Consider the following 11,936-nt stretch of genomic DNA (forward strand, 5'->3'; position numbering starts at 1 on the left):
GGCTGGGAATGTGGCTAGTGGTAGACTGCTTGCCTAGCATGCATACACAAAAAAAAAACCAGAAGTGGCACTGTGGCTCAAGTGGTAGAATGCTAGCCTTGAGCTGAAGGCTGAGGGATAGTGCCCAGACCGAGTTCAAGCCCCATGACGAAGTTTAAAAAAAAAAAAAAAAAAAAGACTTTTTACATTTTTGTTTTGAACTTGTTCATTTTTAGTTTCTTTTTGCAATGTTGGATATTAAACCCAGTGACTTGTGTACACTAAGCTAGACTCTACCATTGAGCTCCTATCTCCTAACCTTTGTTAGGTCTTTTAAAATAACTATCAGGCAAAAAATTTAAATACCGGGGCTGGGAAGGTGACTCAGTGGTATAGTGCTTGCCTTGCATACAGGAGGCCCTGGGTTCAATTCCTCAGCACTACATAAGCAAAAAGAAGAAAGCCGCAAGTGGCACTGTGGCTCAAGTGATAGAGCACTACCCTTGAGCTAAAGAGCTGAGGGACAGCGCCCAGGCCCAGAGTTCAGGCCCCACAACTGGACCAAAAAAAAAAAAAAAAAAAAATTAAATACCATCTATAAGAAAATGCATGACAAGGGGCTGGGAAGATGGCTCAGTGGTAGAGCGCTTGCCTTGCATGCTTGAGGCCCTGGGTTCGATTCCTTAGAACCACATAAGCAAGAAGAAAAAAGCCAGAAGTGGCGCTATGGCTTAAGTGGTAGAGTGCTAGCCTTGAGCTGAAGAGCTGAGGGACAGCGCCCGGGCCCAGAGTTCAGGCCCCATGACCGGACACCAAAAAAAAAAAAAAAAAAAAAAAGAAAATGCATGACAAATCCTCACCTGGCTCAGCCTCATGTCCATCAGAGTGTTTCTTGCTTGGCCAATCTTCCTCATGTCCAGCTCCCCTGTACCAGGTGTCATCAATCCAGGTGTCATGCCACCGGGGTATGGTGTGTTCAAGCCACCTGGGTATGGAGTGTTCAGACCTCCAAATTGCTAGGGAAAAGACAAAACACTGACTCGCATAGCTGTGCTGAAGAACTTTCTCGCGACCTCACTAGAGTTTACCAGATTAGACCCCATGCCTGTAATCTAAGTTCCTTGGGAGGTAGAGATTGGAAGGATTACAGTTTGAGGTTGACCCAGGCAAAAAGTTAGCAAGATCCCAACGAGCCAGGTAGTAAAACACCAGCCTAACAAAGGAAGGCTCTGAGCTCAAATCCTAAGACCACCAAAAAGAAAAAATAAAACAACCTGCTCTGAAAGTCCCACCATGGCTTGACAGGCACAGCTGTGGGGATAGGTTTGGGCACAGCAGACCTTCTGAACTGCAGAAGCACTTAACCCAACACATCCTCTGTTCCCATCAGGCACTCTCCAACGACACTAAAGGAGCCCCATCCACCTTCTTTTCAAATACTTACCGTTTGTCGAGGGTCTACAGAAGTGTGGCTCTCTCCAGTCTGCAAATGTTTGGCAAAGAAACTATCGGGGACAGGGGTCAGCTTCTCATAGCGTGGATTCCGCTGGCGTTTGTTTCTGGCATCACCAACCTCTGGGATGCTCAGCCACTCTTCTTCTGTGACTTCTGCCAACTTCCTCTGGAACCAAATAGTCCAAAACATTAATGATCTGCAGGGCTTCACAGATCAGTCAAGGTTATGTCACTTTCAGATTCTAGTCTATGTCTTAGAAAGAACGAAAGCAGGGGTAGGGAAATGGCTCAAGCAGCAAAGTGCCCACTTGGCAAGCTTAAGACCATAAGTTCAAACCCCAATACCACAAAAGATAGAAAGATAAGAAAAGCCAGGCGCTGGTGGCTCATGCCTGTAATCCTAGCTACTCAGGAGGCTGAGATCTGAGGATCGAGGTTCAAAGTCAGCCCAGGCAGGAGACACCATGAGACTCCTATCTCCAATAAATCACCAGAAAACTGGAAGTGGCGCTGTAGCTCAAGTGCTAGAGCGCTCGCCTTGAGCTGAAGAGCTGAGGGACAGCGCCCAGGCCCAGAGTTCAAGCCCCACGACTGGCAAAAAAAAAAAAGATAAGAAAATGGGGAGAGGGGCTGGGAAGGTGGCTCAGTGGTAGAGCGCTTGCCTTGCATGCCTGAGGCCCTGGGTTCAATTCCTCAGCACCACATAAGCAAAAAAGAAAAAAAACCGGAAGTGGCGCTGTGGCTCAAGTAGTAGAGCACTAGCCTTGAGCTGAAGAGCTGAGGGACAGCGCCCAGGCCCAGAGTTCAGGCCCCACAACCGGACCCCCAAAAACAAAAACAAAGAAAATGGGGAGAAAGATCAAAGGGGTTACATTGATCAAGATGTATTGTATTGGGCTGGGAAGGTGGCTCAATGGTAGAGCACTTGCCTTGCATGCCTGAGGCCCTGGGTTCGATTCCTCAGCACCACATAAGCAAAAAGAAAAAAGCCGGAAGTGGCGCTATGGCTCAAGTGGTAGAGCGGTAGCCTTGAGCTGAAGAGCTGGGGGACAGTGCCCAGGCCTAGAGTTCAAGCCCCATGACTGACAACAACAACAACAACAAAAAAAACAGAAAAGGAAAAAGAAAAAGTTAATTTAAAAAAATTAACCCTCTGTACATCACCTTTATAGTAACAATAAAAAATTGTTAAATAAAAGATAAGCTGAGAAAGTGGCGCTGTGGCTCAAGTGGTAGAGCACTTGCCTTGAGCTAAAGAGCTGAGGGGCAGTGCCCAGGCCCAGAGTTCAAGACCCACAACCAACCAAAAAAAAAAAAAAAAGATAAGCTGAGAGCCGGTGGCTCAAGCCTGTGATCTTAGCTACTCAAGAGGCTGAGATCTGAGGAAGAGGTTCAAAACAAGCCTGGGCAGGAAAGTCTACAAGACTCTTATCATCAATTAATCACAGAAAAAAATGTAAGTGGCCCTGTGGCAGCAGTGGTAGAACGCTAGCCTTGAGCAAACAGGAGCTTGCAAATACACCCAGACCCAGTTTGAGCACCAAGACCAGCAAAAAAAAAAAAAAAAAAAAGATACAGCTGGGCACTGGTGGCTCCTATCTATAACCCTACCTACTCAGGGGGCTGAGATTCTGAGACTCCCAGTTTGAAGCCAGCCTGAGCAGAAAAGTCTGTGAGACTCTTACCTCCAATTAACCACCAAAAAAGCTATACGTGGAGCAGTGGCTCAAATGGGAGAATACCAGTCTTGAGTAAACAAAGAAAAGCAAGAGTGGCCAAGCCCCAGTAGCAGCACAAAAAAAAAAAAGAAAAAAAAAAAAAAAAGGGCTGGGAAGGTGGCTCAGTGGTAGAGTGCATGCCTTGACTGCATGAGGCCCTGGGTTCGATTCCTCAGCACCACATAAGCAGAAAAAGCCGGAAGTGGCGCTGTGGCACAAGCGGTAGAATGCTAGCCTTGAACTGAAGAGCTGAGGGGCAGTGCCCATGCCTAGAGTTCAGGCTCCATGATTGAGGGGGGAAAAAAAAAAAAAAAAAGGAAGAAAGACAGGAAGACAAGATAAAAAGGAAGGAAAAAGATTTTAAAAGAAGAAAAGCTGGTTGTGGTGGTTCATGTCTGAAATCTTAGCCAGTCAAGAGACTGAGAACTGAAGACTGATGTTCACAGCCGGCCCAGACAGACAAATTTGGGACGTTTATCCCAAAACAACCACCAAAAAGCCAGTACTGGAGATGGGGCTCAAATAGTTGCCCCAGTCATAAGCAAAAGCCTTGAGAGAAAAAAAAAGAAAAAAATAGTTCAAGGACAGTGCCCAGACCCTGAGTTCAAGCCCGAGGAGCAGCAGGGAAGGAAGGAAGGACGGACGGACATGCAGTTGTAATTATAAAGAAAATAAGTTTATTTGTTCTACCTTTTACAATAGATATCTATGTATTATGAGTACATGTGTACATATAGAGAGATAAATACATTGACATGTGCATGTGTTTAACATACAGAAGCACAAACTTCTAAGCAGTTATCTCCCTGGGCTAAATGCACAGTAAGGGCTTCAGCAGTAACACCACAAGAAAGCAATTGGGTCCTTTTTTTTGTTGTTTTTTGTGCCAGTCCTAGGGCTTTAACTCAGAACTTGGGTACTGGACATAGCTTTTTTGTTCAAGCTAGCACTCTCTTACGTGAGCTACAAGCTCCACTTCTGGCTTTTTTAATAATTAGAAATAAAAAGTCATAGACTTTCCTGCTTGGATTACCTTCAAACAGTGATCCTCAGATCTCAGCCTCCTGAGTAGCTAAGATTATAGGCTTGAGCCTCTAGTGCCCAACTCTTTCATTAGGTACACAAGAACTAGCATGTGCCCGGCACTGGTGGCTCACTCCTGTTATCCTAGCTACTCAGGAGGCTGAGATCTGAGGATCACTATCTGAAGGTAATCCAAGCAGGAAAGTCCATGAGCCTCTTTTCTTTTCTTTTCTATTTTTTTTTGGATCCAGTCGTGGGGCCTGAACTCTGGGCCTGGGCGCTGTCCCTCAGCTCTTCAGCTCCAAGGCTAGCGCTCTACCACATGAGCCACAGCGCCACTTCCGGCTTTTTTCTTTTTGTTTATGTGGTACTGAGGAATCAAACCCAGGGCCTCATGCATGCAAGGCAAGCACTCTACCACTGAGCCACCTTCCCAGCCCCGTGAGACTCTTATCTCCAATAAACCACTAGAAAACCGGAAGTGATGCACTGGCCTTGAGCTGAAGAGCTGAGGGACAGGGCCCAAGCTGAGTTCAAGCCCCATGACCGACCCCCCCCCAAAAAAAAAAAAAAAAAAAAAAGAACTAGCATGTAAGCTCATCTGTTTACCTTGAGATCAGAAAACTGCTGCTGGATTTTAGGACGTTCCATTCGATATTTCTCAATCTCTTCTTTCTCTCTTTGCTCTCTAGGTAATAAAACACATACCTACGTTAGAAATACTGGAGTTCATTCTAAAACAAAGTTAGTTATAACAAGGTAACCAAAAATATTAATAATATAGTAATAGTATAACTGAGGCAACAAAAAATTTTTAATTATGATTTTCCACATGTATTTGATACTTTTTTAACATAAGTCCATCACAAAGGAGTTAAATTTGTGTGTGTGGGTGTGGGTGGGTTGGTGGGTGGATTGGTTCTGGGGCTTGAACTCAGGGCCTAGGAGCTTTCTCTGAGTTTTTGCTGAAGGCTAGCACTCTACAACTTGAGCCATACCTCTACTTCAGGTTTTTATTTTGGTGATTAACTGGAGATAAGAGGCTCATGTACTTCCCTACCTAAACTAGGCTTTGAAACACAATCCTCAGATCTCAGTCTCCAGAGTAACTACAATTACAATTGACACTAGTGCCCAGTCTTTTTTTTTTTCTTTTTTGCCAGTCGTGGGGCTTGAACTCAGGGCCTGAGCATTTTATGCTCAAGGCTAGCACTCTACCCCTTGAGCCACAGCACCACTTCCAGTTTTCTGGGGGTTAACTGGAGATAAAAGTCTCATGGACTTTCCTGCCTGGGCTGGCTTTGAACCATGATACTCTGATCTCAGCTTCCTTAGTAGCTAGGATTACAGCGTGAGCCATGGGCACCCGGCTAGTACCCAGACTTAAAATCAAATTTTTAAAATAAAATGCAAAGGGACTAGGAACATGGCTTAGTGGTAGAATGCTTGCCTAGCATGCATGAAGCTCGGTTTGATTCCTCAGTACCACATACACAGAAGAAGCCAGAAGTAGTGCTGTGGCTCAAGTGTTAAGACTACTAGCCTTAAGCAAAAGTAGCTCAGGGACCGTGCCCAGGTCCGGAGTTCAAGCCCCAGGATTGCTATTTCCGCCCCTCCAAAAAAAAAAATCTCAGAGACATGGCTCAAGTGGTAGAGTGCCAGGTACAAATGAAAAAGCCAAGTGAGCACTTGAGCCCGAGTTCAAGCCCCAGTACTACCACAAAAAAAGACTCCCATCTCCAAGGGCTAGGAATGTGGCTTAGTGGTAGAGTGCTTGCCCTAGCATGCAGTTAAGCCCTGGGATCCATTCCTTAGTACCATATAAACAGAAAAAGCCAGAAGTGGTGTTGTGGCTCAAGTGGTAGAGTGCTAGCCCTAGCATGCATGAAGCCCTGGGATCAATTCCTTAGTACCACATAAACAGAAAAAGCCAGAAGTGGTGTTGTGGCTCACATGGTAGAGTGCTAGCTCTGAGCAAAAGAAGCTCAGGGACAGTGCCCAGGCCCTGAGTTCAAGCCCCAGGAATGGCAAAAAAAAAAAAAAAAGTTTGGCGGCATTGGTGGCTGCTGTAATCCTGTCATCCTAGCTACTCAGAAGGCTGAGATATGAGGATCACAGTTCAAAGCCAGTCCAGGCAGGAAAATCTGTGAGACTCTTATCTCCAATAAACCACCAGAAAGCCTAGAAGTGGAGCTGTGGCTCAAGTGGTAGAGCAGTCCCCGTGACCAACAACAAAAAAAAAGGTAAACCTGATGAACAAAGTAACCCCCTCAATTTCTGCTAATTTAAACTTTCTGCTTCTTTAAACTTTCATGATAGCTCCTAAGCCCTGAGGCTAGACTAAATGTATCCAAGTGCAGCTGCCACAGCACAAGACCTAAATAACCTCAAAACTGAACAGACAGAAAGCACTGTTGGTTCATCTTGGCTACTCAGAAGGCTGAGAACTGAGGATTGATTGTTTGCCTGGGCAAACAGCCTACAAGACTCTTATCTCCAATTAATCAGCAAAAAGTCAGAATTGGAGGCATGATTCAAGTGGGAGAGCACTAGGCATGAACAGAAAAAGCTGAGTATAAGGTCTTGAGTTTGAGTCCCAATACCAATTCACCAATACAAAGAAAAACTGAGCAGACTAGTCTTTTTTTTTTTTTTTTTTTCTTTCAATGCTGGTACTGGAAGTTGAACTCTGGGCCTCCTGCTTCTTCAGCTTGCTTGCTTGGCTGTCACACTATCATTTAAGACATGCATCCAGCCTGGCTTTGTGCTGGTTAGGTTGGAGATGGGAGTCACTCCAACTTTTCTAACCTGGCTGGCTTCAAATTATGATGCTCCAGATTTGTCTTCTGAGTGGCGAGGATTTCAGGGATAAGCCACAGCACCAGGCATTAAATTATTATCTTTGGGCTGGGAAGGTGGCTCAGTGGTAGAGCTCTTGCCTCGCATGCATGAGGCCCTGGGTTCGATTCCTCAGCACCACATAAGCAGAGAAAAAAAAAAAGCCGGCAGTGGCGCTGTGGCTCAAGTGGTAGAACACTAGCCTTGAGCTGAAGAGCTGTAGGACAGCGCCCAGGCCCAGAGTTCAGGTCCCATGACTGGATCCAAAAAAAAAAAAAACAAATTATTATCTTTGTTAGGCAGTGGCTCACACCACTTAGGCAGCTAGGATCTGAGTTTCAAGGTGCAAAGCTAGCCTGAGCAAAGAAGTCAGTGAGACTTTTATTTCCAATTAACCAACAAAAAGTTGCTAAGCCGGGCACCGGTGGCTCACGCCTGTAATCCTAGCTACTCAGGAGGCTGAGATCTGAGGATCGAGGTTCAAAGCCAAAGACCGTGAGGCTCCTATCTCCAATAAACCACTAGAAAAAAAAAAAAAAAAAAAGGGAAGCTGTAGCTCAAGTGGTAGAGCGCTCGCCTTGAGCTAAAGAGCTGAGGGACAGCGACCAGGCTCAGAGTTCAAGCCCCATATCCGACAAAAAAAATAGTTGTTAAGCTGTGGCTCAAGTGGTAGAGCACCAGCCTCAAGGGAAAATCCTAACAGTGCTTAGGCTCAAGTTTAAGTCCCAGGACAGACATAAAAAAAATTATAATCTGTATTTTTATTTTTTGACAATTCTGGGGTTTGAAAGGAAGTTGAAGCAAATATTTTTTTCTAACTTGAATAAAGCATTTTACCTTCTTTCTTTTCTTCTTTCATCCATCCTTTTATCCAGAGCTGCATAAATAGCATCTGCTTCCTCATCATCTTTTTCATAAGGCCCACTTGAGAAGAGGCTTCCGGCATAGCCATTAAACTAAAAACCAAATAAAACACTTAATGTCCCCTCTAACACAATCCCAACAACAGAGAACATATCTGGTTGAAACCCCTTGTTAATTATGTTTTCTACAAGACAAACCCAAAATGAGGACCACTCTAGAGTAGCTGATTAACATTCTTCAAACACCAGGGACATAAAAGATAGTGGAACTGGTCAGGCAGTGGTGGCTTGCATCTATAATTCTAGCTACTCAGAAGGCTGATCTGAGGATTGTTGTTCAAAACCAGCCCAAGGCAGGAAAGTCCTGAGACTCTTTATCTCCAAAAAGCCAGAAATGGAGCTGTGCCTCCAGCGATAGAATGCTAGCCCTGAGCTGAAAAGCTCAAGGACAGTGCCTAGGTCCTGAGTTCAAGCCCCAGGACAAAAAGCAAAAGAAAAACAACAACAACAACAACAAAAACACACCAAGGTAGCAGCATTCTGAACTTGAAAATATATCTCGGGGCTGGGAAGGTGGCTCAGTGGTAGAGCACTTGCCTTGCATGCATGAGGCCCTGGGTTCAATACCTCAGCACAACATAAGCAAAAAGAAAAAGGCCGGAAGTGGCGCTGTGGCTTAAGTGGTAGAGCACTAGCTTTGAGCTGAAGAACTGAGGGACAGCGCCCAAGCTCAGAGTTCAAACCCCATGACCGACAAAAAAAAAGGGGGGAGAGGGAGCTTCTTTTCTTTAGACTCTTACTGCTCCCCTCTCTCAAAATGCTAAAGATGTTCCATGAATCCAAACCCCTTTTTTTTTTTTTGTCGGTCCTAGGGCTTGAACTCTGGGCCTGGGCGCTGTCCCTCAGCTCTTCAGCTCATGGCGAGCGCTCTACCACTTAAGCAACAGCGCTACTTCCAGTTTTCTGGTGGTTTATTGGAGATAGGAGTCTCACAGTCTCTCCTGCCTGGGCTGGCTTTGAACCGCGATCCTCAGATCTCAGCCTCCTGAGTAGCTAGGATTACAGGCGTGAGCCACCCAGCGCCCGGCGTATCCAAACCCTTTAGTACAGAGGCAGGTCAGTCCTTCTATTAACTGGAAGGACTAGCCATGAAAGTACCTCATCATAGTTAGTGTCATTCAGATCCTCATCATCATCATCAGCAGCCTGGTTTTTCTTCATCTGGTCCCCCACAGTTCTCTTGCCTGGTGGGGCATGGCGATCATCCACAGGATCATTTGCATCCCGAGCAGGCCCAATATCTGACCGCGTGGTGAAGCCAGTGGCACTGGAAGAGGCCCCAAGACACTTGTTACCTGGGTGAATCCGATTCTCCTCCTCCACTGCTCAGCACTTATTAACATCTCTTTGTATAATCCCTCTGGGAACCCCTAAAACTTCTAGTGACAGCAAATTGTGTTCTCAAACCATGCTACCCAACATGACTGGTCTTCTCCACCTGCCTGAACATCTCACCTACCCTGAGTAGGTTACAGACAATTTCTGTCCACCCCGCTTTTTTTTTAATTACCTCCACACGTAATACTTTTCCTAGCTGGGGGCCAGTGACTCACACCTGTAATCCTAGCTACTGAGGCTGAGATCTGAGGACTGCAGTTCTAAGACAGTCTACCCAGAAAAGTCCCCGTAAGACTCTTATCTCCATGGGCTGGGAAGGTGGCTCAGTGGTACAATGAGGCCCCAGATTCTATTCCTCAACACCACATAAACAGGAAAAGCTGGAAGTGGCTCTGTGGCTCAAGTGGTAGAGCACTAGTCTTGAGCTGAAAAGCTGATGAACAGTGCCCAGGCCCAGAGTTCAGGCCCCACGACCAACCAAAAAAAAAAAAAAAAACTCATCTCCAATTAGCCATTCAAAAACTGGAAGTGGCACTGTGGCTGAGGTGGTAGGACACTAGTTTTGAGCACAAAAAGGTTTAGGGGCAGTGCCCACGCCCTGAGTTCAAGCCCCACAAGGACAAAAAAAAAAAAGCTTTTTCCTCTACTCTGCCATGTGTGACAGCTGCACCCTCAAAATCCCCTGCTCTCTGGAACCTGTTATGTGCTTATTTACACAAGCACCAAGCCTGTAGTGGGGACATCCAAGTCCTCCGAAGATGGTGAAGCATCTGAGTCCCGTGCACAGCGTGCAGTTTCTAATACCACCATCAAGAAAGGTCTGTTTTTCCTGAACAGATGGACAATCAAGAAAGAGGCTAATGACTGCTGATTTACCCAACAAGGGGAATCACGGCCTGGCAGAGCATGGACACACAAGCACCAGCCTCACCATGTCCCTGAGGCCTGAGCGTGGCAGCCTGCAGTGATCAGTGGTGACCAACCCCACGTGGTGAGCCTCAGTCAGCCTGAGGCAAAGGGGGAAGCGTTCCTCTTCACACCAGGGCTCCCTCCTCGCTCTTCATCGTAAAACCAGATCACTGGGGCTCAAAGCCCTGTCTGGCAAGCCCCACTGCTTGTCTCCTCGGTGGCCACAGCGGCCTGGGCGTCCCGCAGGGATGAAGCCAGACCACTGAGGGTCCTACCCCGACCTACTGCCGCTCGCATCCCCAGGCCCTGGACAGCTAGCATGGGGAGTCAGCACAGTCTTCCTCTGGGGTCGCCGGGATGAGTGAAGCCTCGTGGCTGGAGGGCAAGACTGCAGCCACCAAGCTGTCCCCCGCCCCGTCCGTGCCACCAAGCTGTCCCCCGCCCCATCCGTGCCCGCGCCGTCCGTGCCCGCTCCGTCTATGCCCCCCACTCCCGCCCCATCCGTGCCTGCTCCGTCCATGCCCGCTCCGTCTATGCCCCCCACTCCCGCCCCGTCCGTGCCCGCCCCGTCCGTGCCCGCCCCGTCCATGCCCCCCACTCCCGCCCCATCCGTGCCTGCTCCGTCTGTGCCCCCCACTCCCACCCGGTCCGTCTCCCACTCCCGGTTCCGCCCTGTCCGTGCCCGCTCCGTCCATGCCCCCCACTCCTGCCCCGTCTGCGCCAGCCCGTCTGTCCCCCCCTCCCTCCCCATCCCCGCCCCGTCTGTCCCCCCTCCCGCCCCGTCTGTCCCCCCTCCCGCCCCGTCTGTCCCCCCTCCCGCCCCGTCCGCGCCCGCCCCGTCTGTCCCCCCTCCCGCCCCGTCTGTGTCCGCGCCCGCCCCGTCTGTCCCCCCTCCCGCCCCGTCCGCGCCCGCCCCGTCTGTCCCCCCTCCCGCCCCGTCCGCGCCCGCCCCGTCTGTCCCCCCTCCCGCCCCGTCCGCGCCCGCCCCGTCTGTCCCCCCTCCCGCCCCGTCTGTCCCCCCTCCCGCCCCGTCTGTCCCCCCTCCCGCCCCGTCCGCGCCCGCCCCGTCTGTCCCCCCTCCCGCCTCGTCTGTCCCCGCTCCCGTCCCGTCTGTCCCCGCTCCCGCCCCGTCCGCGCCCGCCCCGTCTGTCCCCCGTCCCGCCCCGTCTGTCCCCGCTCCCGCCCCGTCCGCGCCCGCCCCGTCTGTCCCCCGTCCCGCCCCGTCCGCGCCTGCCCCGTCTGTCCCCCCTCCCGCCCCGTCTGTCCCCCCTCCCGCCCCGTCTGTCCCCCCTCCCGCCCCGTCCGCGCCCGCCCCGTCTGTCCCCCCTCCCGCCCCGTCTGTCCCCCCTCCCGCCCCGTCTGTCCCCCCTCCCGCCCCGTCTGTCCCCCCTCCCGCCCCGTCCGCGCCCGCCCCGTCTGTCCCCCCTCCCGCCCCGTCCGCGCCCGCGCGCAGTCCGGGCCTCACCCCCGGCCCAGCCCCGGAACATAGCCGAGCGGAGCGGGCATGCCCAAGAATGGCTTCTTCTTCTTGTTCATCGCGACGGCAAAGAGAAGACCGAAGAAAAGACGAAAACGCCGCCGGCACCGAGCCGCAGAATCGTTCGCGGTGTCGCCTGAAGCGTCGCGGCTCAGCGCTCCGGAAGCAGTCCAGGAAGAAGCCCCGCCCACCAGGACTCCGAGGCGGAAGTCGCCGATGCACCGCCCCCGCGCGTTTGCCGACGCTCCTGCGAGGCGCGCCTGCGGCGGGCTGGGT

At 50.0% G+C, this 11,936-nt stretch overlaps 1 protein-coding gene across 1 annotated transcript in view; it reads right to left on the bottom strand.

Annotated features, from left to right (window-relative positions):
* LOC138837749 (pre-mRNA-processing factor 6) overlaps positions 1 to 11,821 on the bottom strand; it is a 47,105-nt gene extending 35,284 nt beyond the window's left edge. The window contains exons 1-6 of the mRNA XM_070036693.1: positions 11,649 to 11,821; positions 9,035 to 9,203; positions 7,851 to 7,969; positions 4,785 to 4,863; positions 1,424 to 1,600; positions 840 to 995 (exon numbers count right to left, since the gene is read on the bottom strand). Coding sequence (XP_069892794.1) covers positions 840 to 995; positions 1,424 to 1,600; positions 4,785 to 4,863; positions 7,851 to 7,969; positions 9,035 to 9,203; positions 11,649 to 11,719 — 771 coding nt within the window. The 5' untranslated portion in view covers positions 11,720 to 11,821. The remainder of the gene's footprint in view (positions 1 to 839; positions 996 to 1,423; positions 1,601 to 4,784; positions 4,864 to 7,850; positions 7,970 to 9,034; positions 9,204 to 11,648) is intronic.
* Between the last annotated feature and the right edge of the window lie 115 nt (positions 11,822 to 11,936).

The sequence above is a fragment of the Dipodomys merriami genome, unplaced genomic scaffold (assembly GCF_024711535.1).
Source record: "Dipodomys merriami isolate MVZ:Mamm:240054 unplaced genomic scaffold, mDipMer1.0.p SCAF_275, whole genome shotgun sequence".
Lineage (NCBI taxonomy): Eukaryota > Metazoa > Chordata > Mammalia > Rodentia > Heteromyidae > Dipodomys > Dipodomys merriami.